At 45.6% G+C, this 25556-nt stretch overlaps 1 protein-coding gene across 15 annotated transcripts in view; it reads left to right on the top strand.

Annotated features, from left to right (window-relative positions):
* The window catches only part of LOC141735678 (putative global transcription activator SNF2L2), a 208845-nt gene that overhangs the window by 103807 nt on the left and 79482 nt on the right, over positions 1 to 25556 (top strand). For 11 of the 15 annotated variants that reach the window (XR_012584808.1, XM_074568726.1, XM_074568722.1 and 8 more), the window contains 4 exons: positions 553 to 719; positions 1526 to 1689; positions 6184 to 6411; positions 11785 to 11862. Coding sequence is in view for 14 of the 15 variants with exons in the window: in XM_074568726.1 (XP_074424827.1) it covers positions 553 to 719; positions 1526 to 1689; positions 6184 to 6411; positions 11785 to 11862 (637 nt within the window). In the remaining variant the exon portion in view is untranslated. Of the gene's footprint in view, positions 1 to 552; positions 720 to 1525; positions 1690 to 6183; positions 6412 to 11784; positions 11863 to 13751; positions 13864 to 25556 lie in introns of those variants that run through there. The other 4 variants (XM_074568735.1, XM_074568734.1, XM_074568729.1 and 1 more) reach the window with 3 other exon arrangements.

Here is a 25556-nt window from a genome sequence, read left to right on the forward strand (position 1 = left end):
ATAAAAGAATATGTCCACTATCAAACTTTTCCCATTCTTTCTGTATATAAAGTAGACTGGTCTGGACTCCTTTGCTTTCACACGCACAGTAGTGGGTGGAAAAGTAATCAATTCTAACATACACTTGATGAATATAACTTGTGGCACCAGTAGATGCTGATTGAAAGCATATCCTGTGGGAGAGCATCTAAACTAATAAAATGTACTTCAGAAATAATGCTTGTTTTGAGAAATAATGAAAAAAATACTGGGCTCATAAAGAAAGATATCTGATGTGCTTTAGAGTCCACAGAATTCTTATATTTTGGGGGAGGAGCCCTTTTCTAACAAATAAATACATAGATGCAAGTCATGTGGGGGTTTTTTTCTTATTTTAATCAACGTCATAAACAGTTTTAAAGAGAGAAAAGTACTATCAGTTTTGTTTTCCTTTGAGAAAAGGAATCTATCCATTATCATGATATGACACAATTGTAATTAGAATGCATTATTAAATACTCTTCTAAAAGCTGGCTTGTCATGGCGCTTATTGTATTTTCTCCTCTTAAACAGAGCTGAGCTTTATCGGGCCTCAGGGAAATTTGAACTACTTGATCGTATTTTACCTAAGTTGCGAGCCACTAACCATCGTGTGCTTCTTTTCTGTCAAATGACATCACTCATGACTGTTATGGAGGACTATTTTGCATTTCGAAATTTCCTTTACTTACGCCTTGATGGTAAGCTGAATGAAAATAAATTTGGGAGTGTTTTTCTGGTTCAGCAATTTGACTACATAGTAGAAAAACTTCCTCCTCTGTATGGACATCTGAATAAAAATATCAAACTTCTGTCTTCAGCTACAGGCAGAGATGTAAAAACATAAAATAAGCAGAGGGTAAGACCAAGCTGATCAGTAAAAACTGATTGTCAAAGTACAGGAAATTCACCTTGCTGCCAATGTGCACAGTGTTTAATTGTTACTTAGAGCTTTGTGTAGGCCTTTTACCGTGGTTGAATTCTCTGCTTTCTCTCCCTCCCCTATCAACACCATTGTGTTTTGAATGTGATCTTTTAAGAATTTTTGTTCCCTTGATTTTTAAGGCCAATAGTGAAATGTTAATAAATCTATGTTTGTGTACACATACAGTTTTTAAAATATTTAGATTCTGTGAGTGCTCATAAGGCCTTAATCAAAACTGAAGCTCCATTTTGCCTGTGTATATCATCTATTGAAACTTGTCGGTCATAAAATGTTGTCAAATAGATAATTGCATCTTTTCAAAGTCCCCTTTTGAAATGTCAAGCCTACTTAAAATAAAAGTTTGGGAACCCTCCTCCTAAGTGCTATAGACAGTTGGCTGAAACATCCGTGGTTAGAGTTTGCATCTGTATTATAGAAAATATAGCTGAGATGGCAAAGAACAAGTGAGCTAAAATTTCCCTTTCACGTGTATCTTAAACAACTAAGATTGCTTTTAAATTATTTTGGTAGAAGATCTTTGTCATAGGGTTTCTTTTTATTTCTTTTTTAATTTCTTCTCAGGTACAACAAAATCGGAGGATCGAGCTGCCCTGCTGAAAAAGTTTAATGAACCGGGCTCACAGTACTTCATCTTCTTGCTGAGTACAAGGGCAGGAGGGCTGGGCTTGAACCTTCAGGCTGCTGACACTGTTATAATCTTTGATAGTGATTGGAATCCTCATCAGGTTATTTTTATTTAATTATCTTCATGTAATATTGAAATAATTTTTGTGCTTTTTTAGGCTTTGTGTTTTAATTTGGGAAGATTGACAGTGAAATTAAAGTATATCATAAAATGCTGCTTTGAGAAGAATTGGTAAGGCAAACTGCTACAATCAAGTAGTATTTTATTTTAAATCTGTAAAGTGATACTGTGTCTGCATATATATTTTTTCTGAGTGTAAGGGAATCCTCAAATTTAGAGTCTTACACTCTGCATTTTCTGTTTCATTGGTATAACTTTGTTCACCCTTTAATCTTAAGGCACTAATAAATGGCTCTACATTCAAAGTAAAAGCTCATGCAGCAGATGAAATAATTTCTAAGATTACTAATGCATTTAAGATTCTCAGGAATAGTGATTTGCTTTAGATACACAGTTCTATAGCTTGATTTTATGATATATATCCAGCTATATTGTTGCCTCTGTTCTTCTAGAGTCTATACTGGGTCTGGCTGGGATGGAGTTAATTTTCTTCATAGCAGCCCGTATGGTGCTGTATTTTGGATTTGTGACCAAACCAGTGTTGATAATGTACGCACTGTTGCTGAATAGTGCTTGCATGGCCACAAGGCTTTTGATTTTTCCTACTCTGCCCCACCAACGAGTAGACTGGGAGTGAGTGAAAAGCTGGGAGGGGACACAGCCAGGACAGTTGACTCAGACTGACCAAAGGGATATTCTATACCATATGATGTCATGCTCAGCAATAAAAACTCAAGGAAAGGAGGAGGAAGTGGGGATGTTTGTGGTCATGGTGTTTGTCTTCCCAAGCAACTGTTATGCATGCTGAGGTCCTGCTTTCCAGGAAGGGGCTGGACATCTGCCTGCCAAAAGGAAATAGTAAATAAATTCCTTCTTCTGCTTTACTTGCACGCACAGATTTTTCTTCACCTATTAAACTGTCTTTATTTCGATCAACCATTCTTCTCACTTTCCTTCTATTTTCTCCCCATCTTACGGGCTGTTGCCTGAGGTCATCCCACCACAGTCCTTTTTGGTGCCCCACAAAAAGCACCCACACAGTCACTTGCTTCCTAGCCCCTTAGTGGAATGGGGGAGAGAATCAGAAGACCAAAAGGGTGAAAAGTCCTGGGTTGACGTAAAGACAGTTTAATAAGTGAAGGACAGATATAAAAGAGACGTTGGAACAAACAAGCATGCTCAAGACATCAATACCTGGCTCCAGGACTGGTGCCTCTGCCAGAACTTTGTTTTTTATAACCATGGAAGAGTCTTTGAAACGCAAGGTATGCTGGGGCCTGACGGGACCCACCTGACTCGATGGGGAAATGCATCTTTGCTTGTAAGCTGGCAGGACTGATTGAGAGGGCTTGAAACTAGAATCAATGGGGGGAGGGGATACCATCAGGAGAGCTGAAAGTAAGCCAAGGGCTGGCATGGCATTGCCTGAGGCTGGCAATGCTAGTGGGACCATTTACTCTGCTCCTGGGAGCATGAAGGGCTTAGAAGCACATCTGAAATGCCTGTACACCAATGCACATGGTATGAGAAACAAACAGGATGAACTGGAAGTGTTGGTCCATTCCCAGAGCCACGGTATCATTAGTATTAGTGAGACTTGGTGGAATGAGTCCCACAACTGGAGTGCTGGGATGGAGGGCTACAGGGTGTTCAGGAGGGATAGGCAGGGCAGGCGAGGTGGAGGAGTTGCACTCTGCGTAAGGGAGAGGTTTGGCTGTACAGCCCTTACAGTTAGGGATGATGTGGTTGAGAGCCTCTGGGTGAGGATTAGGGGGATGGAAAACAAAGCAGATGTCGTAGTGGGTGTCTACTATCAATTGCCCAGCCAGGATGATAGCACCGATGAGTTATTCTATAGGCAATTAGGAGAAATCTCTAGATTGGTAGACCTTGTCCTTGTGGGAGATTTCATCTTCCCAGACATCAACTGGGAATATCATACCACTGCGACAAGCAAGCCTGTGAAATTCCTGAAGTTTGTGGAAGAAAATTTCTTGTCACAAGTATTCAGTGAGCCAATTAGGAAATATGCCCTCCTAGACTTGCTATTTGTGACTAGGGAAGGACTCGTGGGAGATGTGATGGTAGGTGGCTGCCTTGGCCACAGTGATCACAAAATGGTTGAGTTTAAAATTTTCAGTGTAATGAGAAAAAAGGACAGCAGAGTTGCTACCCTGCATTTCAAGAGAGCAAACTTTAAGCTACTTGGAGAGCTACTTAGCAGAGTACCCTGGGAATCTGCTTTTGAGAGCTTAGGAATTCACAAGTGCGGGTCAGTCTTTAAGAACCACCTTTTAAAAGCACAGGAGCAGGCAATCCCATGGTGTTGAAAGTCAAGCAAGTGGGGCAGAAGACCAGCTTGTCTGAACAGGGAACCCCTCGTGGAACTCAGGTGGAAAAACAAATTGTATGATCTCTGGAAGCAAGGTCAGGCTTCGCAGGAAGGTTACAGAGCCATGGTTCACATATGCAGGGAGAAAACATGAAAGGCCAAAGCTGAACTAGAGTTGAAACTGGCCAGTGTTGTATCAGACAACAAGAAAGGCTTTTTTATATGTGCTAATAGCAAGAGGGGGACCAGTACCAGTGGTGTTCCTCAGGGCTCAGTTCTAGGGCCAGGTCTCTTCAATATTTTTATCAATGATCTGGATGCAGGAGTTGAATGCACCCTTAGCAAGTTTGCTGAGGATACTAAACTGGGAGGTGCTGTTGACTCTCTTGAGGGACAAAAGGCCTTGCAGAGGGATCTGGATAGATTGGAGCATTTGACAATCATCAGTGGCATGAAATTTAGCAAGAACAAGTGCCGGATTCTGCACCTGGGAGGGAGTAATGCCGGACACTAGTATAGACTGGGAGAGGAGTGGCTGGAGAGCAGCCCTTCAGAAAGGGATCTGGGGGTGCTGGTCGACAGCAGGCTCAGTGCGAGTCAGCAGCGTGCCCTGGCAGCCAAGAGGGCACACCGCATCCTGGGGTGCATCAAACACAGCATAACCAGCCGGATAAGAGAGGTGATGATCCTGCTGTATTTAGCGTTGGTGCGGCCTCACCTTGAGTACTGTGTGCAGTTCTGGGCCCCACAATTTAAAAAGGATGTTAAGGTAATCAAATGCGTCCAGAGGAGGACAACAAAGCTGGTGAGAGGGCTGGAAGGCATGTCCTATGAGGAGCGTCTAAGGACTCTGGGTTTGCCTAGTTTGGAGAGAAGGAGGCTGAGGGCAACCTCATTGCTCTCTACAGCTTCCTGAGGAGGGGACGTGGAGAGGGAGGTGCTGAGCTCTTCTCCCTGGGATCCAGGGACAGGAAGCGTGGGAATGGTTCAGAGCTACGTCAGGGGAGGTTCAGACTGGTCACTAGGAAGCATTTCTTTACCGAGAGGGTGGTCAAACACTGGAAGGGGCTTCCTAGAGAGGAGGTCGATGCCCCGTGCCTGTCAGTGTTTCAGAGGCATTTGGACAATGCCCTTAATAACGTGCTTTAGCTTTTGGTCAGCCCTGAAGTGGTCAGGCAGTTGGACTAGATGATCGTTGTAGGACCCTTCCAACTGAACTATTCTATTCTATTCTATTCTATTCTATTCTATTCTATTCTACTCTACTCTACTCTACTCTACTCTACCTTGGAAGCCAAAACACATATACATGCCCCCCCCGCCCCCCCCCCCCCCATTTTGCCCAGTTTTTATTGCTGAACATGACGTTATATGGCATGGAATATCCCTTTGGCCAATTCAGGTCAGCTGTCTCGGCTGTGTCCACTCCCAACTTCTTTTGCATCCCCAGTCTACTCCCTGGGGGAGCAGAGTGAGAAACAGAGAAGGCCTTGACGGTGTGCAAGCACTGTTCAGCAATAGCCAAAACATTGCTGTGTTATCAACACTCTTTTGGTGACAAATCCATATCACAGCATCACCCCAGACAAGCCCCTGACAGGCTGATATGAAGAAAGTTAACTCCATTCTAGCCAGACCCAATTCATAAAATTACTAATGCATTTAAGATATTCAGAAATAGTGGTTTGCTTTAGATACACAGGTTTATATCTGGACTTTATAATAAATACCTAGCTATATTGTTGCCTCTGTTCTTGTACCTGGACTAGAGAGTTGCTCTACTTCAGGGTTACTTTCTGGCTTGAAAGGCCATGAACTCTGAGTGGCAGAGAAGAATTACACACTGTGGCCTATCTATCTTGGTCACTTACTGCATATGCTTTCAAGAAGTGTGTGGCTTACTGCATTCACATTGTACAGACCATGCACATATTTTTTTCTCTCCAGTTTGCCTGCCTGGGTCTGATGAAGTCCCAAGAAGGAGGATAATCAGGAATGAGCTAGATTATTTGTGCTGGACTATAGCTTGAGCACTTCTTTTTGTTATACTAATAAAACCCAACATTACAGTGTCCTTTAAGCAGGGAGTGATTTGTGTAGCATAGTTACGTTATGCATCATTCCAAATTCTTTGCCTAATAGGACTTGCAGGCCCAAGATCGAGCTCATCGAATTGGTCAGCAGAATGAGGTTCGAGTCCTGCGACTGTGCACTGTGAACAGTGTGGAAGAGAAGATACTTGCTGCTGCAAAGTATAAACTGAATGTAGATCAAAAAGTTATTCAGGCTGGAATGTTTGATCAGAAATCTTCAAGCCATGAGCGAAGGGCTTTTCTACAGGCTATATTAGAACATGAGGAAGAAAATGAGGTAAGGCAGTTAAAAACAGAGAGAAGATGTTTCAGTTGGTGCTTGGGAAGCAGCTATATAACTGGTAGGCGAGAGCACAGTTTGAGAGCAGCTTGGCACTGCTTAAGACTGCAAGTTATTATATAATTTCCTTACAAGAAAACAACTCTATTTCTAAAGGATATTCTCATGAGAACTCGTTGCTGCACTGTTAGATAAAGGCAAGGCCATGCAGGTGGCGTAGTCACCATTACCAAGTAGGAGCTGCCTGCAGGTTCCTCTTTTACAATGAGCTGTCTGAGTTTATCTTGCGGCCAAGAAATTTGTGCAGCACAACACAGGCCTGAAAGCCAAGCTGTACGTGCAGTGCAGCACAGGCCTGGGCCTACTCCCTTTAACTTTTATGTAGATCACAAACTCCTAAATGTGCAATGGTTTCTCAGTCAGGATCTCTCCATTCCACCCCTTGATCCACATACAGTTTACCTTTACCAAAGATATATTGTAAGTTACAGATTATATGAATAACGTATGGGCTTCTCAAGCCCTAAGTACAAGCCCCATTAGAGCAGACAGCCTGTTCAAGATCCTTAACTCCTTGAATACAATGTCTTCCACAAGGCTCCCAATACAGCTGTGTAGCATGGGGGAGGATGGGCAGGAGATGGTCTTCAGCGACCCTGCAGAGGCAAAAGCTTGCAAATGATACAAAGGAGGTACATTTAGAGGCTGTGCTCAGAGGAGCATAAAGCTCTGAGCAACCTGGTCCAATCTTATAGCTGACCCTGCTTTGAGGAGGAGGTTGGACTAAATGACCTACTGAGGACCCTTCCAACCCAAATTATCATGTGATCCTATGACCAGTAGATGGAGACTCCCATGTCAGGGAAGACCTGAAACTTGTGACTTCTGACAACAGAAGGAAGACTCCTTCTCTGCCTGCAGATTTGCAATTACAGAATGGGTATAGTGCTCTGGGAACAATTGAGGAGGAACAAACTCTGTCAAGGGAGGCATCAGAGTCAACTGAGCCTATACCAAGTATCTACACAACACTGATGAGACCACATCTGGAGTACTGCGTCCAGTTCTGGGCTTCCAACTACAAGAAAGAAATGGTCATACTAGAGTGAGTCCAATAAAGGGCCACTAAAATAATTAAGAGATTGGAGCATCTGACATAAGGAAGAGACTGAGACAGATGGGCTTGTTTAGCCTGGAGAAGAGAAGGCTCGGGAGGGATCTTCTCAATGTGTCTAAGTACCTGATGGGAGGAAGTAAAGAAAATAGAGCCAGACTCTTCTCAGTGACAGGACAACAGGCAATGGGCACAAGCTAAAATACAAATACAAACAGAAAGAACAGCTAGCTTTTTCCAAATATTGAATGTATGAAATATTGGTGGTGAGGGGAACCAACAGTTACAGAGATTATGCCACCAGAACACTGTCAGAACACTATCCCTTTTCCAACTGCTTTACTTATTTCATGTTTGAATTACAAATTACATGAGTATTTAGTGAGAGCTGAAGTGGTAATCATATACATTGGCATAAGCAAAACCTGGTGGGATGAGTCCTGTGACTGGTGTGCCATGATGGACAGTTATAGGCTTCATGAGGGATAGGCAGGGCAGGCGACACAGAGGGGTGGTGCTGTGTGTAAGGGAGGGGTTCGATTGTATGGTGCTTGCAGTTGGCGATGACATGGTTGAGACCCTCTGGGTAAGGATTAAGGGGAAAATAAATAAAGCGGATGCTGTTGTGGGAATCTACTATCAACCACCCAGCCAGGACAATGACATTAAAATCCTTAGAATCTTCATGGTTGGAAAGGACCTTTGAGATCATCGAGTCCAACCAAACAACCTACAATCTGTGCCACTAGAGCATGCCCTGAAGTGCCACATCTAGACGTTTCTTAATGAATCATCAATGAATTATTCTACAAGGAATTAAGGGATATCTCTAGATCAGCTGCCCTTGTCCTTATGGGTGATTTTAACTTCCCAGACATCAACTGGGAAGATCATACAGCAAACACAAACAGGTCCAGGAAATTCCTGAAGCACGTTGAAGATAACTTCTTGGTGCAGGTACTAAGGGAGCTGACTAAGAAAGGTACCCTCCTAGATTTGTTGTTTGTAAACAGAGAGGGACTCGTGGGCTAAGTGGTGATTGGTGGCTGTCTTGGTCACAGTGAACACAAAGTAGTTGAGTTTAAAATTGTTGGCGATAGGAGAAAAACTGTCAGCAAAACTTCGACCCTGGATATGGGGAGACCAGACTTTGGGCTGATGAAGGAGCTAGCTAGTAAGGTCCCCTGGGAATCTGCTTTTGAAGGTATAGGGGTCCACGAATGCTGGTCACTTTTTAAGAGTCATCTTAAGAGCGCAGGAGCAGGCAATTCCAAAGTGTCAGAAGTCAAGCAAGCGGGGTGGAAGGCCAGCTTGGCTGAGCAGGGATCTTCTTCTAGAACTTAGGCAGAAAAGGAAAGTGTATGGACATTGGAAGCAAGGACAGATGACATGGGAGGACTACAGAGATGCTGTTTGCTGCTGTAGGGAGAAAATTCATGCGGCCAAAGCTCAATTAGAGTTCAAGCTGGCCAGCACTGTGAAGGACAGCAAAAAGGGCTTTTTAAAATATGCTAATAGCAAAAGGAGAATCAGAGATAACATTGGTCCATTGCTTGACGGGGTCAGTCACTTCACAAATAGGGACGCAGACAAAGCGGAGACGTTTAATGCCTTTTTCGCCTCTGTCTTCAACACTGATGATGGGCCCTGGGACCCTCGGAGTCCTGTGTTGGAAGACCGTGACTAGGGTAATGATAAATTCCCATTCTGAAGTTGTTTGAGACTTGCTGCTCCAGCTGGATGCGCATGAGTCTATGGGGCCCGATGGGATTCATTCCAGGGTGCTGAAAGAGCTGGCCGATGTTATCATGGGACCTCTATGTTATTTTTCAATGGTCTTGGGAGTCTGGAGAGGTCCTAGTCCACTGGCAAATGTTGTCCCAATTTTCAAGAAGGGTAAGAAGGAAGACCCTGGTAACTACAGTCAATCTCACTTCAGTGCCTGGTAAAATTATGGAGAAGGTTATTCTGGGAGTTATTGAAAAACACTTGAGAGACAATGCAGCCATTGGTCATAGCCAGCATGGGTTCATGAGGGGAAAGTCCTCCTTAACTAACTTAATTTCCTTTTATGACAAGGTCACCCATCTAGTTGACCAAGGGAAGCCAGTAGATGTGGGTTTTTTGGATTTTAGCAAAGCTTTTGATACTGTCTTTCACAGTATCCTTCTGGACAAAATGTCCGGCACACAGCTAGACAAGTCCATAATACATTGGGTGAACAATTGGCTGATGGGTCAGGCTCAAAGAGTTAGAAAGTTACATCGGTCTGGCAGCCAGTCACCAGTGGGGTTCCCCAGGGCTCAATTTTAGGGCCAGTGCTCTTTAACATTTTTATAAATGATCTGGATGCAGAAATCACATGTACGTTAAGTACGTTTGCCAATGATACTAAACTAGGAGGATTTGTGGCCTCCCTCGAGGGTAGAGAGGCCTTACAGAGAGATCTGGATAGACTGGAGAGCTGGGCAATCACCAACCGTATGAAATTTAACAAGAGCGAGTGCTGGATTCTCCACCTGGGATGGGGTAATCCTGGTTATACGTACAAACTGGGGGACAAGAGGCTGGAGAGCAGCCCCATGGAAAGAGATCTGGGGGTCTGGGTTGATGGCAAGCTGAATATGAGTTAGCAGTGTGCCCTGGCAGCCAAAAAGGGCCAACCGTGTCCTGGGGTGCAACAAGCACAGCATAGCTAGCTGGTTGAGGGAGGTGATTGTCCCACTCTACACTGCACTGGTGTGGCCCCACCTCGAGTACTGTGTGCGGTTTTGGGTGCCTCAATATAAGAAGGACATCAAACTATTAGAGTGTGCCCAGGGGAGGGTGATCAAGATAGTGAAAGGTCTCGAGGGCAAGACTTATGAGGTCACTGGCTTTGTTCGGATTAGAGAAGGCTGAGGGGTGACCTCATGGCAGTCTACAACTTCCTCAATGGGGGCAGCGGAGGGGGAGGTGCTGATCTTTGGTGACCAGCAATAGGATGTGATGGAATGGCTTAAAGCTGCGTCAGGGGAAGTTCAGATTGGACATTAGGAAAAGGTTCTTCACTGAGAGGGTGGTCAGTTACTGGAACAGGCTCCCCAGGGAAGTGGTCACAGCACCAAGCCTGTCAGAGTTCAAGGAGTATCTGGACGATGCTCTTAGTCATATGGTTTATTTTTAGGTAGTCCTGCAAGGAGCAGGGAGTTGGACTCGATGATCCTTATGGGTCCCTTCCAACTCAAGATATTCTATGATTCTATGATTCACATCTCACTTTGTGGGTGGACAGTGGTCTACAGAAATATGGATTGGGCAGGCTTTGTTTCTAGGAATTATCTTTTTTCGGGATTGTTTTCCTTCTGCTTTGACAGTAAAGACCTCATAGTGTAGAATGCTATTACTGGGGGAGTGCTGTAGAGCAGCAGAATGGAAATGTGTATGTTTTAACTGAAAAACAAGCTGACAACTAATTGTGCTTGTGACCCTAAAAAAAACACGAACCAAAATTTCCTGGTTGCATGTTTGCTCACTTCCTCATTCTCAATATATGAAAGTGATAAGAAGTCCTAATTGTCATAGAATCATAGAATCATAGAATCATTTAGGTTGGAAAAGACCCTTGGGATCATCGAGTCCAACCATCAACTCCACTCTACAAAGTTCTCCCCTACACCACATCCCTTAACACCACATCTAAACGAGTCTCAAACACATCCAGGGATGGTGACTCCACCACCTCCCTGGGCAGCCTATTCCAGTGTCTGACCACTCTTTCTGGGAAGAACTTTTTCCTAATGTCCAGCCTAAACCTACCCTGCTGCAGCTTGAACCCATTCCCTCTTGTTCTATCGCTAATTACCTGTGAGAAGAGACCAGCACCAGCCTCTCTACAGTGTCCTTTCAAGTAGTTGTAAAGAGTGATGAGGTCTCCCCTCAGCCTCCTCTTCCTCAAACTAAACAGTCCCAGCTCCTTCCATCGCTCCTCATAAGATTTATTCTGCAGGCCCTTCACCAGCTTCGTTGCCCTCCTCTGCGCTCGCTCCAGCACCTCGATATCTCTCTCGAATTGAGGTGCCGTCTTTGATTAAGTCTATTTTGTGTTACTGCTGAATTGATGAACAGCCAGGCACTTTCAAATTTTTAGTTTTCATTTGAGCGTTTCACACTCCTTTTGAGAGAGAGAGATCAGTGCAGCAGTGTCTCAATGCAAATGGTTGCCTCTCTTTGGACATTGCTTTGTATTTTTCTAATGCCTTTTTCTATTTAAATAGGAAGAAGATGAAGTTCCTGATGATGAGACTCTGAATCAGATGATTGCTCGGCATGAAGAGGAATTTGATCTCTTCATGGTAAGGACATTATGATAAGTAGCATATCTTCTCTAGGCTTTTTAACGCCTTTGTTTTGCTAAAGGTGTTATCCTTCTGTGATTCAAATGTTGGATTATTATTGTGGAAGGGAAAGGCTTCATTTAGTCACATCATCTGGGAAAAGGAAAGAATCTAAACAGAGACCAGCATCCTCATGTGACAAACAAAATGCAGAAATCCCTGCTGAGTTGGTACAGTGGAACACTGTCCATCCAGAGGAGGATATGTAGGTGGTTTGATGGATTTAGACAGTGCAAAACTGATGATCACTGCTTCTCATGCTAATACTATAGCATTTTTTTTTATGACTCCTCGCTTCTTGTACTCACATGTTATAGTATTAGCTAGGGCAAGTACAGGTACTTAACAATATAGTAGGATAGGAGATTGATGGTGCTGTTTTCCTTTAGTTGGGTTTGCTGAGGATTATGTCAAGGGCTGTTAGTTGTGTCTCTGCTACTAAAACTTTTGAACAGTTCTCAAAGCACACCTAAATGACAGTGGTTCAAATGCCAGCAATCTATCTGTATTAGTACTTCCCTTGTTGTTAGCATTGATGGAATAATTACTAAAACATCAGCGTAGATAATTGGCCTTTTGGCAAGTATCCAACGTGGGGATTGCTGGAGGACCTATCAAAATCAGTCTCTTATATTGATACAGCCACAGGAGCACACTTAAATAAATGTTGAAGGGAAACCACTGTCCCCTATCTTTCTGCACTGGTGGGAGCAGGTTGATCTTTTCTCTGAAGTGAAGCAACACGGGTACTCTCACATATGCATAAACATGCACATATATCAGGAAGTATCCACGGAGTCAGTTGTTAATAGGAACCCCAGATATCACATTCTCACACCATCTCATTCTATAAAACATAGTCTTTGTACAGCTATGCAAGTTACAAAACTTCAGGTGGACAGTTGGCAAAGGCCATATTCCCTAATGTGGCAGTGCATTATGTTATTGAAGTGCCAGTCTAGTCTGTTAGGTGCTAAGTTTTATTTAAGGAGTTAAATTTTTTTCAGACAGCATTAAAGACTTGATGCACTGGAAGTGAATGCTTGCAGGGATCTCCATAATTTTAAAATTTCCCTCAATATAATTCAGATGTAAGGAGATTGGCAGGCCAGAAATCAAGAAATGTCTTCTTCCTGTCCTCCATCAAAGATGTTTCATTCTGCACACTGTGTGGAATTTCCGGCTGTTGCTATATCCAACCTCACTAACTGAATATGGAAGATAGATAAACAGTGACTGATGTGAATGCTGTTGTGTCACATATCAGGGCTGAAAATGAAATATCCAGAGTTCACTGTGCTGTAGAAATAGATTTGCTGCCTGAAATAGCATTTTAGTGCTAAGGATCAAGAAAGAAAGAAAGAACCAAAGCATGGATTGAACTGAAGACTATTTAGAGAGAAAGATACAAAGATTAGTAGATCCAAATGGAAGAACGCCAGGCCTGCTGGTAACAGGCGGGAATACCTTGACTTCCAGGAGAAAAAGGGTTCTAGGACAAGAGTTATCAGGGCTCATTGATAGGGCTTTAAACTAGATTTGAAGGGGGGTGGGAACGGTACTGGGCTTGCTGGTGAGGTGCCAGAGCGTAGTTGCTCAGCACTTGTGGGAGAGCGTGCCAGTATTTCTGAGAGCCAGAAGGCACAGCACATCTCAAGGGTCAAAACTACACACACGACTCCCTCTCTGAAATGCTTATACACCAATGCACGCAGCACGGGGAATAAGCAGGAAGAGCTGGAGATCTGTGTGCGGTCGCAGGGCCACGATCTCATTGCAATTACTGAGACGTGGTGGGACAGCTCACGTGACTGGAACGCCGTCATGGATGGCTATGTCCTTTTCAGGAAAGACAGGCCAGCGAGGCGTGGTGGTGGAGTTGCTCTTTATGTGAGAGAGCACCTGGAATGCATCGAGCTCTCACCAGGGGCGGATGAAGAGAGAGTCGAGAGCTTATGGGTAAGGATTAAGGGGCAGGCAAATATGAGGGACACTGTTGTGGGTGTTTATTACAGGCCACCTGATCAGGATGGGGAAGCTGATGAGGCCTTCTACAGACAGCTGACAGTAGCCTCGCAATCGCAGGCCCTGGTTCTCATGGGGGACTTCAATCACCCCGATATCTGCTGGGAAGACCACACAGCCAGGCACGCACAGGCCAGGAGGCTCCTCCAGTGCATTGATGACAACTTTTTGACACAGGTGGTACAGGAGCCAACAAGGAGAGGAGCACTCCTGGACCTGGTACTGACAAACACAGAGGGACTGGTGGGGGACATGAAGGTTGGGGGCAGCCTTGGCTGTAGTGATCACGAGAAGATACAGTTCAGGATCATGGGTACTATGCACAAAACAACAAGAAGTAAAATCACAACCTTGGACTTCAGGAGGGCTAACTTTGACCTCTTCAAGAAACTGCTTGGAGAGATCCCGTGGGCTAGGGCTCTGGAAGGCAAAGGGGCTCAAGAAAGCTGGTTGGTATTCAAAGACCACTTCCTCCAAGCTCAGGATCGGTGCATCCCTAAGAGCAGGAAATCGGCCAAGGGACGCAGGAGACCTGCATGGTTGAGCAGGGAGCTTCTGAAAAAGCTCAAGTGGAAGAAGGGAGTTTACAGTAAGTGGAAGAAGGGACTGACCCCTTGGGAGGATTACAAGAATGCCGCCAAGGCGTGCAGGGATGAAACAAGGAAAGCCAAGGCCGCCTTGGAATTAAACCTGGCCAGGGATATCGAGGTCAACAGGAAGGGCTTCTACAAGTACATTGGAAGCAAAAGGAAGACCAGAGAAGTTGTGGGCCCACTGTTGAATGAGACAGGAGCCATGGTGATGGAGGATGCGGAGAAGGCGGAGTTACTGAATGCCTTCTTTGCTTCGGTCTTTACTGCTTGGCCCAGCCCTCAGGAGACCTAGGCCTTGGGGAAAGTAACGGGGAAAGAAGACGACTTCCCTTGGGTTGAGGAGGATCGAGTGAGAGATCAATTAGGTCAATTAGATATTCACAAGTCCATGGGCCCCGATGGGATGCACCCGAGAGTGCTGAGGGAGCTGGCGGAAGTCATTGCTGGGCCGCTCTCCATCATTTTTGAAAGGTCCTGGAGAACAGGCGAGGTGCCTGAGGACTGGAGGAAAGCCAATGTCACTCCAGTCTTCAAAAAGGGCAAGAAGGAGGACCCAGGGAACGACAGGCCGGTCAGCCTCACCTCCATCCCTGGAAAGATGATGGAACAGCTCGTTCTGGGCGTCATCTCAAGGCATGTGGAGGAAAAGCAAGCTATCGGAAGTAGTCAACACGGATTCACCAAGGGGGAATCATGTCTGACTAATCTGATAGCCTTCTACGATGGCATGACTGGATGGAGAGATGAGGGGAGGGCGGTAGACGTGGTCTACCTTGACTTCAGCAAGGCTTTCAACATGGTCTCCCACAGCATCCTCATAGGGAAGCTTAGGAAGTGCGGGTTAGATGAATGGACAGTAAGGTGGATAGATAACTGGTTGAAAGACAGAGCTCAGAGGGTCGTGATTAGGGGCACAGAGTCTAGTTGGAGGTCAGTGACGAGTGGTGTTCCCCAGGGGTCAGTACTGGGCCCCGTCCTCTTCAATATACTCATCAATGGCCTGGATGAGGGGATAGAGGGCACCCTCAGCAAGTTTGCTGATGACACAAAGCTGGGGGGGGTGGCTGACACAGTGGAAGGCCGTGCCGCCATATGGAGAGACCTGGACAGGCTGGAGAGTTGGGCAGAGAGGAACCTTCTGAAATTCAACAAGGGCAAGCGTAGGGTGCTGCACCTGGGGAGGATTAACCCCCTGCACCAGGACAGGTTGGGGGCTGACCTGCTGGAGAGCAGCTCGGTGGAAAGAGACCTGGGAGTCCTGGTGGACAACAGGATGACCATGAGCCAGCAATGTGCCCTCGTGGCCAAGAAGACCAATGGCACCCTGGGCTGCATCAAGAAGAGTGCGGCCAGTGGGTCGAGGGAGGTCATCCTCCCCCTCTACTCTGCCTTGGTGAGGCCACATCTGGAGTACTGTGTCCAGTTCTGGGCTCCCTGGTTCAAGAGGGACAGGGAACTGCTGGAGAGGGTGCAGCAAAGGGCTACCAAGATGCTGAGGGGACTGGAACACCTCTCTTATGAAGAAAGGCTGAGGGATTTGGGTCTCTTCAGTCTGGAAAAAAGACGGCTGAGGGGGGACCTTATCAACGCTCATAAATACTGAAAGGGGGGGTGTCAGGAGGATGGGGCCAGGCTCTTTTCAGTGGTGCCCGGGGACAGGACAAGAGGCAATGGGCACAAACTTGAGCATAGGAAGTTCCACCTAAACATGAGGAGGAACTTCTTTACTTTGAGGGTGGCAGAGCCCTGGCACAGGCTGCCCAGAGAGGTGGTGGAGTCTCCGTCTCTGGAGACATTCCAAACCCGCCTGGACGTGTTCCTGTGCACCCTGCTCTGGGTGACCCTGCTCTGGCAGGGGGGTTGGACTAGATGATCTCCGGAGGTCCCTTCCAACCCTATGATTCTATGATTTTTAGCCAATTTAGTAATTATTCCACACGGCGTCCCTCCCTTTGGTGGTGCCCAGCCTGGGCTGTCCATACTGCTGTGCCTTTCAATTAAATTAATTATTTTGTAAAATCCAATGCCTGAGACTCTGCTGTGGGAAATCCAGGGTCAAGCCTGAAGAAGAAGGAAGTGCGCCCGAGAGTAAGTGTGTGTGTTTTACACCATGAATGGTGTGTGAATGCTCGGGCAGCAGCTTCTCCGTTATCACATTTATCACTCCCATTCACTAATTATGCAAAGGTTCTTCTTGAAATATGGCTAGTAAATTTCCATCTTCCACGATGTCAATCAGTTGTTCTTGCAAACTAATTGGAAGGTGTTGTGTTTGTATGTTTTTAACAAACGGGTTCAAAACCCACTGAAACTCTTCATTTGGAAGATTTCTCAACAGGTTAGGAAATTCTGCTTCCAAGTTTTTTAAGTGTATGGATACAAGAGTTTTTATAGGTGACACACTTGCATCATTTTCAGCAACAAAGTCGTATAATGATGGAAACGTTTCCAAAAAGCCATTTCCAAAATGTCCTCTCCATAGCATGAGTTTCTTTCAAAAAGCAGTTACTTTCTCATGCCTTGTTAAAATGTTCCCTTCACTTTGAAGGGACACATTAAGTGTGTTTATTTTTTTCACAAATAAGTGCCATACTACTGGCAGCCACTTGTCATCACAGAAAAGGTCAGCAAATTTGGAACACTTGTCTTTCTGTGAAAGAAAAATGCGTGACATCTTTAAGTTCGACAACTCTTTTAAACACTGTCATGGTTTTGGCCGGATTGGCCAATCAGAATGACAGATGTCCCTCCCCTCCCTCTCTCCAAAGAGAGGAGAGGAAGAGATAAGGAGATTTACGAGTTTAGAAAAAGAACTAAACTACTTTAATGAAAATATTAATAAACAATGAAATAATAAATAATAATTAAAAAAAGTGCACAATATATACAAAACTGTATCCAGCTCCCAGGATGACGGTCGCGTCACCAGCAGGCACAGGGAAAGTCCCAGACTGGAGTCAGCGACAGACAGGAGCAGGATTCTGGATCTGGAGTCAGGAATGCTCGGATCGGGATCAAAGGCAGACGAACAGACAGGGTCCTCCTCAGATGTCGGCCACTGAAGAAAGAGGCTTGCCCCTTTGCTCCCTCAGCTTTTATACTGAGCATGGGGCAGATGGGATGGAATGCCCTGTTGGTCAGTTTTGGGTCACCTGTCCTGTCCGCTCCTCCCTGCAGGTGGGACCCCTCTGCGCTGCTCCGCTTCCGACCCTCTAACGGGGCAAACAGCGAAGTGAGCTGACCTTGGATGTTATAGCAATAAGTCTAAGCAAGAGCCTCTGTGCCTACCATTCCTTGGCACAAACTGGCTTATCACTCTGAGAGTGAACAGTGTCTGAACAATATGCTGTTAATTTCAGACTTTAGTCGGTTAGAAGAGGCCCAGCTAAAAAGTAAAATTACAAACCAGAAAATTGGTTCTGTTTTACCTCAAACCAGGACAAACACTTTGCCACAAGATAACCATCAAACCTCTGTGTGGTACAAAAGGTATTGTACCACAATACAAAGTATTGTGATACAAAGTATTGTAAATATGCTACTATTTACAGGTCTTATTTCTATAAACTTAACCACATTGATGGCATTGTGTAGCACTTTGTGCACTTCTGGCTCCAACATCTTTGCTGCAATAGCTTGCCTATGAATGATGAAGTGAATGAGTTCCACGTGTGGTGCTATCTCTGTAACCTTATCCCGGAATCCTTTTTTTTATTCCAGGCAAAGCAGCCACTCCATTGGTGGTTACACTTGCACAGTTTTTCACCAAAGCATTGTTTTTTATTAAAGAAGTAATTTACTGTCGGGAATATATCTTCTCCAGTGCATCTTTCCTTTAGTGGCTCACAAAAAAGTAGTTCTTTGTGTATTTCATTCTTGAAACAGAATCTAGCAAATACCGTAAGCTGAGACATGTTAGAAACATCTGTACTTTCATCCACCTGCATAGCAACCCTCCCACACTATGTAATTTGTTCTAATACTTGTTTCTTCAAATCTTCAGCAATGTTTTCTATGCATCTTCCAATGGCATTTGCTGGCAAAGGCATGCATTTTAGTTTGTTGCCATATTGTTTTCTGTGTACTATTTCAGCCATTTTTACTGCGGCAGGAAGAACAAGTGTTTCCCCAATGGTATGTGGGAGTATCACATGACTTGAAACATCGCTGAAAAAATTGTAGAGGTTTGTCTTCATGTTCTGAATGTTTAGTTTTTAAATGTCTTGCTAATTGTGATGGCTTCATACTATCATTAGCTAATATATCAAGGCACAATATACACTTAGGGTGAGGTTCAACATTGACAATAGTGGATGTAAATCCATATTTCAAATCGTCTTCTTGATAATTTTGAGGTGTTTTGGCCAACTTCTTGTCAGATCTGATTAGATCGTCATTGTTCTTACCTCGTAATGTGGCTGACAGAGAGTACTCCTGCTAGGATAGAAGTATCAGCTCTGCCATTTTCTTGTAGTTTGCGTGTGCTCGCATTATTAGTATTATCTTCAATCTGTGGTTTCTTTGCAGGAATCTTTTAAAGCCACATGTCCATTCTGTGAGGGTTAGTTTAGGTCAAACTAGATAATATAATCTGCAAATCCACTTATCTTGGCACACATAAACTGCACTATATCGCAATATGCTGAAAGCGAACAAATGAATGAGGGTGCCACTGTGAACCCCTCTGTGTTGTGGAACACCCACCCACTCTTCCCCCAGGACACCTTGCATACAGCACCTGACACATAGCCATCTGACATACGGACTGAGGGCACCAGTGCCAATCCATATAGAATCATAGAATCATAGAATCATTTAGGTTGGAAAAGACCCTTGGGATCATCGAGTCCAACCATCATCTCCACTCTACAAAGGTCTCCCTTACACCATATCCGCTAACACCACATCTAAACGACTCTCAAACACATCCAGGGATGGTGACTCCACCACCTCCCTGGGCAGCCTATTCCAGTGTCTGACCACTCTTTCTGGGAAGAATTTTTTCCTAATGTCCAGCCTAAACCTACCCTGCTGCAGCTTGAACCCATTCCCTCTCGTTCTATCACTAATTACCTGTGAGAAGAGACCAGCACCAGCCTCTCTACAGTGTCCTTTCAAGTAGTTGTAGAGAGTGATGAGGTCTCCCCTCAGCCTCCTCTTCCTCAAACTAAACAGTCCCAGCTCCTTCCATCGCTCCTCATAAGATTTATTCTGCAGGCCCTTCACCAGCTTCGTTGCCCTCCTCTGCGCTCGCTCCAGCACCTCGAGATCTCTCTCGTATTGAGGTGCCCAGAACTGGACGCAATACTCAAGGTGTGGCCTCACCAGTGCTGAGTACAGGGGGACAATCACCTCCCTCCTTCTGCTGGTCACACTATTTCTAATACAAGCCAGGATGCCGTTGGCCCTCTTGGCCACCTGGGCACACTGCTGGCTCATGCTCAGCCGCTTGTCAATTAGAACCCCCAGGTCCTTTTCTGCCGGGCAGCTCTCCAGCCACACTTCCCCAAGCCTGTAGCGATGCGTGGGGTTGTTGTGGCCCAAGTGCAGGAGCCGGCACTTGGCCTTGCGGAAGCTCATCCCGTTAGCATTGGCCCATCGGTCCAATCTATCCAAGTCTCTCTGTAGAGCCTCCCTACCCTCATGCAGATCAACACTCCCACTTAGCTTCGTGTCATCTGCAAACTTGCTGATGATACACTCCATGTCCTTATCAAGGTCATCAATAATGTTAAACAGAAATGGTCCCAACACCGAGCCCTGAGGGACACCCCTTGTGACCGGCCGCCAGCTGGATTTAACTCCATTGGCCACCACTCTTTGGGACCGCCCATCCAGCCAGTGCTTGATCCAGCAGATCGTATGCTCATCCAGGCCATGAGCCGCCAGTTTTTCCATGAGAATTCTATGGGGGACAGTGTCAAATGCTTTTCGAAAGTCTAGGTAGACAATGTCCACAGCCTTTCCCTCGTCCAATAATCGGGTCATCTTGTCATAGATGATATTAGATAGATATTTATAGATAGATGATATATATTAGATATTAGTAAAGGTTAATTTCTTTCTTAAAGTTTTAGCTAAATAGATATAAGTAGAAGTTCTAATATTTTCTTCCTGCACCCCAATGGATCGTCATGCGCATCCCCTGGGGTGCATGCACCCCACTTTGGAGACCTCTGGAGTAGACAAAAAACAGATTGAGAAGTGACTGTTTCAATGCCCTATGCACAGCTATTTCAACATTGCTTAGTAGTGTTGCTTCAACGAGTGTTACATTTCCTGTTAAAACTGATAAAGAAAGGAAAACCTGAAAGTAATTTTTAATGCTAGTTTTATCCCAAATAAAGATTCTCAGTCTAAAAAAAAGTCAAATTCATTAAAGTCAAATTCTAGGCCTCCCACCAAAATGGCAGCTGATGCTCTAGTTGTGCTAATTTATTTTCTCCTCTTGGAGCCAAAATGCCAATGCAGCATGTGGTGGGTTGACTCCGGCTCCTCATGGGTCGAGATAAAGACAGTTTAAGAAGCAAAGGAAAGAGGAAGAAGAAATAAAAAAACCAAAACAAGTGATACAAAGGCAATCACTCACCACCTCCCACAAGTAGACCGGTACCCAGCTCGGTATCCCGAGCAATGGCTACCTCCCCAACTCCCCCCTCCCCTCTGTTTTTATTGCTGAGCATTATATGGCCTGGAATATCCTTTTATTCAGTTTGGGCCAGCTGTCCCGGTTGTGTCCCCTCCCAACTTCTCGTCCACCCCCAGCCTACCCATTGGGAGGGGCAGTGAGAAACAGAAAAATCCTTCACACTGTGTAAGCACTGTTCAGCAATAGCTAAGCTATTGGTGTGTTATCAACATTGTTTTGGTCACAAATCCAAAATATAGCACCATATGGGCTGCTGTGAAGAAAATTAGCTCCATCCCAGCCAGACTCAGTTCAATCTCCACCCTTTATTGCATACCACTTACCTCATGCTCAGGCCTTACACTGTCCAATACATCCTCATTAACTCCCTCTCCCCTTCCCATCCTTTGATATATACACAGGTAGCATTCCCTCAGTCTATGGGCCACCCTCATAAAATGTCCGTAAAATTTTCGTAAAAAAAATTTTTATTTAGTCCATGAGTTGAGCTCCATCTGTTATGGTGGTCGCTCAGGACAAGAGAGGCAGTGTGTTGTGTTGAGTTATTGGGCACCAAAGCCAACTCAGGTTGGGTCACTGCTGTACTTGCACAGCTTCTTGCGAGGCCCAGGTTGGTTCGGGTGATTCCTGCTGTAGTACTTCCTGTAATCAACGCAAACCATGGGTTATTTCCCCCCAAGGTTAAATCTCCTTGAGGTACACACCAGATTTCCCCATCCTCCCGCATTATCCACCAAGTACACCCGAGTCCTTGAACAAAAGCAATCCCATGAACAGGTTTGCCTTTTCCTGATAGAGGAGCTGTCTTTCCCAGCCAGTTCCCTGCACACACTACGGCGACCTTATCTCCTTCCACAGCACATAGGGGTTTTGTTTGGGCAGGGACGGGTCAGTCATCTGATCCTCTGGTGTTAACCAGACCAGTGACTTCTGATAAATTTGCATCCCCAGCACTTGTACGTCCCAGTGCCCATTGCTATCAGTATGGTCTTTAAGAGTCCATTGTATCGGTCAATCTTTCTGCAGGCTGATGCGTGATAGGAAATGTAGTACACCTAACTAGTGCCGTGTTTCTTGGCCCAGGTTGCTTATGTAGTTATTTTGGAAATGAGTCCCGTTGTCTGAGGCAGTTCTTTCTGGAGTGCCATGCCACCACAGAACTTGCTTTTCAAGGCCCAGGATGGTGTTCCGGGTGGTGGTATGCGTTACAGGGTAAGTTTCCACCATTGTAAGCATGTGATGCTTGCCTCAGCAGGTCTGTGGCAGTGTGATATAATCGATCTGCCAGGCCTCCCCATATTGACATCCTAGCCACCATTTGTTGTACCAGAGAGGCTTTACTCACTTGGCTCTCTTGATTATGATGCATGTTTCGCATTCATGAATAACCTGTGCAATGGCTTCAGTGGTCAAGTCCACCCCTCAATCACGAGCCCATCTGTTGGTTGCATCTCTCCCTAGATGTCCCAATGTTTCACGGGCCCACCAAGCTACAAATAGCCTACCCTTACACTCCCAGTCCAGGTCCACCTGAGGCAATTCAGTTCTGGCAACCTGGCCTACCTGCTCTTTGTTTGAATGTTCTTTGGTTGTGCGGCTCTTTGACATGTGAGCATCTGCATGACGTACCTTTACAGCAGTGTTTTCCACACGAACAGCGATGTCCTGCCACAGTGCAGCAGCCCAGATGGGTTTACCTCTGCAGTTGGTCCATTTCTGTTGCTGCAGCCACCCCTACAGGGCATTTGCCACCATCCATGAATCAGTACAAAGTGCTGTCCACTTTTCTCATTCAGCAATCTCTAGGGCCAGCTGGATGGCTTTTGCTTCGGCAAACTGACTCGACTCGCCTTCTCCTGTGACAGTTTCTGCAACTTGTTGTGTGGGACTCCTCACAGCAGCTTTCCAGTTCTGATGGTTTCCCCCAATACAACAGGACCATGAGTAAACAGAGCATATAGTTTCTCATTTTCTGGTAATTTATTATACAGTGGGGCCTCTTGGGCATGAGTCACCTCCTTGGGCAATGCTCCAAAATTTCTGTCTTCTGGCCAGTCCATGATCTCTTCCAGGATTCCTGGGCAGCTGGGGTTCCCCATTCAGTCCCACTGTGTGATCCATGTAGCATTGGGTGCATGATGGGTAGAGGGGGCCCTTCCTTTGAACAACCAGTACAGCACAGGCAATCGTGGTGCCAAGAGGAGCTGTGCTTCTGTACCAACTATTTCTGAAGCATCTCAAACCCCTTCATATGCTGTTAATATCTCTTTTTCAGTCGGGGTGTAGCAGGCCCTGGATCCTCTATATCCCCAGCTCCAAAAGCCTATGGGTTGACCGCGAGTCTCTTCTCCAGGTGCTTTCTGCCAGAGGCTCCAGGTGAGGCCATGCTCCCTGGCTGCAGTGTAGCGCACATTTCTCACATCTGGTCCTGTCCAGACTGCCCCAAGGGCTACCTCACAAATTATCTCCTGTTGGATCTGTTGGAAGGTGTGCTGCTGCTCAGGGCCCCGCTCAAAACAGTTCTTCTTTTGGGTCACTCAATAGAGAGGATGCACAAGCTGACTGTAACCCAGAATATGCATTCTCCAGAATCCCATGGTGCCTAGAAAAGCATGTGTTGCTTTTTTGTTAGCTGGTGGGGACATGGCTGTTCTCTTATTGATCACATCTATTAGGGTGCGACAACATCCATCTTGCCATTTTATTCCCCCAAAATGGATCTCTCGTGCAGGTTCTTTGACCATGCTTTGTTTTATGGCAAACCAGCTTTAAGAAGGATCTGGATTATTCTTTTCCCTCTCTCAAACAATTCTTCCTCTCTGTTGCCCCACACGATGATGTCATCGATGTATTGCAGGTGTTCAGGGGCTTCGCTCTGTTCCAGTGCAGTCTGTATCAGCCCATGGCAAATGGTAGGGCTGTGCTTCCACCCCTGGGGCAGTCGATTCCAGGTGTATTGGATACCCCTTCACTTGAAAGCAAAATATGGCTTGCGCTCTGCTGCCAAAGGGATCGAGAAGAACACACTGGCAATTTCAGTTGTGGCATTCCACTTGGCAGCCTTCGACTCCAGGTCATATTGGAGCTCTAGCATGTCTGGTACGGCAGCACTCAACAGTGGCATGACTTTGTTCAGGCCACAGTAGTCCACCTGTAACCTTCCAATCCCTTTGTTGGTTCCACGATCCCAGCTGCTGGTCTTCCTTACCGTCTAGTTCCAGACCGTTGACCCCACTGTCCCAGCACTGGAGCAATCAGGTAGCAATTCACTCTCCTTGCTGACCTCTGTAATCTTTCCACATATCTCACAGCTCACTCAGGGATAGTTTCCGCCTCTTTTATGTTTTCTGTCTCTTCCCTCTCTTCTTATTGTGGGTGTCCTGCTGCAGAACAGGCTGCCTCTTCTGATTCTTCCTCCTGCTCCCTCTTAGGAGGAGCTTCTTCCTCTCTTACTAACTGGGTCAACCTCTGCTTCTATTGTTTCTTCTTGACTACAGGAGCAACTATGAAAGTTGAGGGTTGGGTCTCTGGTTTAGCCACAGTGTCTGTTCATGTGATCTCTTAGTGTCCATTTGTGTGCCCTCGGAGCAAGAGACCCTCTTGCTCTATTGAGGGCATGAGGCCTATCCATCGATAGGCATGGGCTAGGCCCCAACACTGCATTAGAATTCGCCGTGTTTCATTGGGACAGGCAAGGCTCCCCTCTTTCAAATGCTGTACCAATTCATCAGCATTACATGCCTGTACAGGTGTAACAGAGGTGATAATGGCCTTAGGCACCTGCCCAAATCCTCCCATACACCCTGACACCCAGGGATCGACAGCTTTGGGACATAGAATCATAGAATCATTTTGGTTGGAAGAGACCCTTAAGATCATCAAGTCTAACCGTTAACCTAGCACTGCCAAGTTACCACTAAACCATGTCCCTCAGCACTACACCTACACGTCTTTTAAATACCTCCAGGGATGGCGACTCAACCACTTCCCTGGGCACCCCGTTCCAATGCTTGACAACCCTTTCAGTGAAGAGTTTTTTCTTAATATCCAATCTAAACCCCCCCTGGTGTAACTGGAGGCCATTTCCTTTTGTCCTATCACCTGTTACTTGGGAGAAGCGACTGACACCCACCTCGCTACAACCTCCTTTCAGGTAGTTGTACATATTCCTGTGTGGCATTCCCAATTAGTTGTTTAACCTTATGAACATTAATCAAAATGAATATCAGGCTCCCGACACACACCAGTGCAAACAGTCTGATAGCATAAGGATATTCAAGGAACTGAGAGGCCATTACAAGAAGCCTGGAAAGACCTATCCCAGAGGAGAGAAAGGGGTAGGTGCCATTCTTCCCTCTCTCCACAAAGCATCTCTCAGAGGAGAA

The sequence above is a fragment of the Larus michahellis genome, chromosome W, assembly GCF_964199755.1.
Source record: "Larus michahellis chromosome W, bLarMic1.1, whole genome shotgun sequence".
Taxonomy (NCBI): domain Eukaryota; kingdom Metazoa; phylum Chordata; class Aves; order Charadriiformes; family Laridae; genus Larus; species Larus michahellis.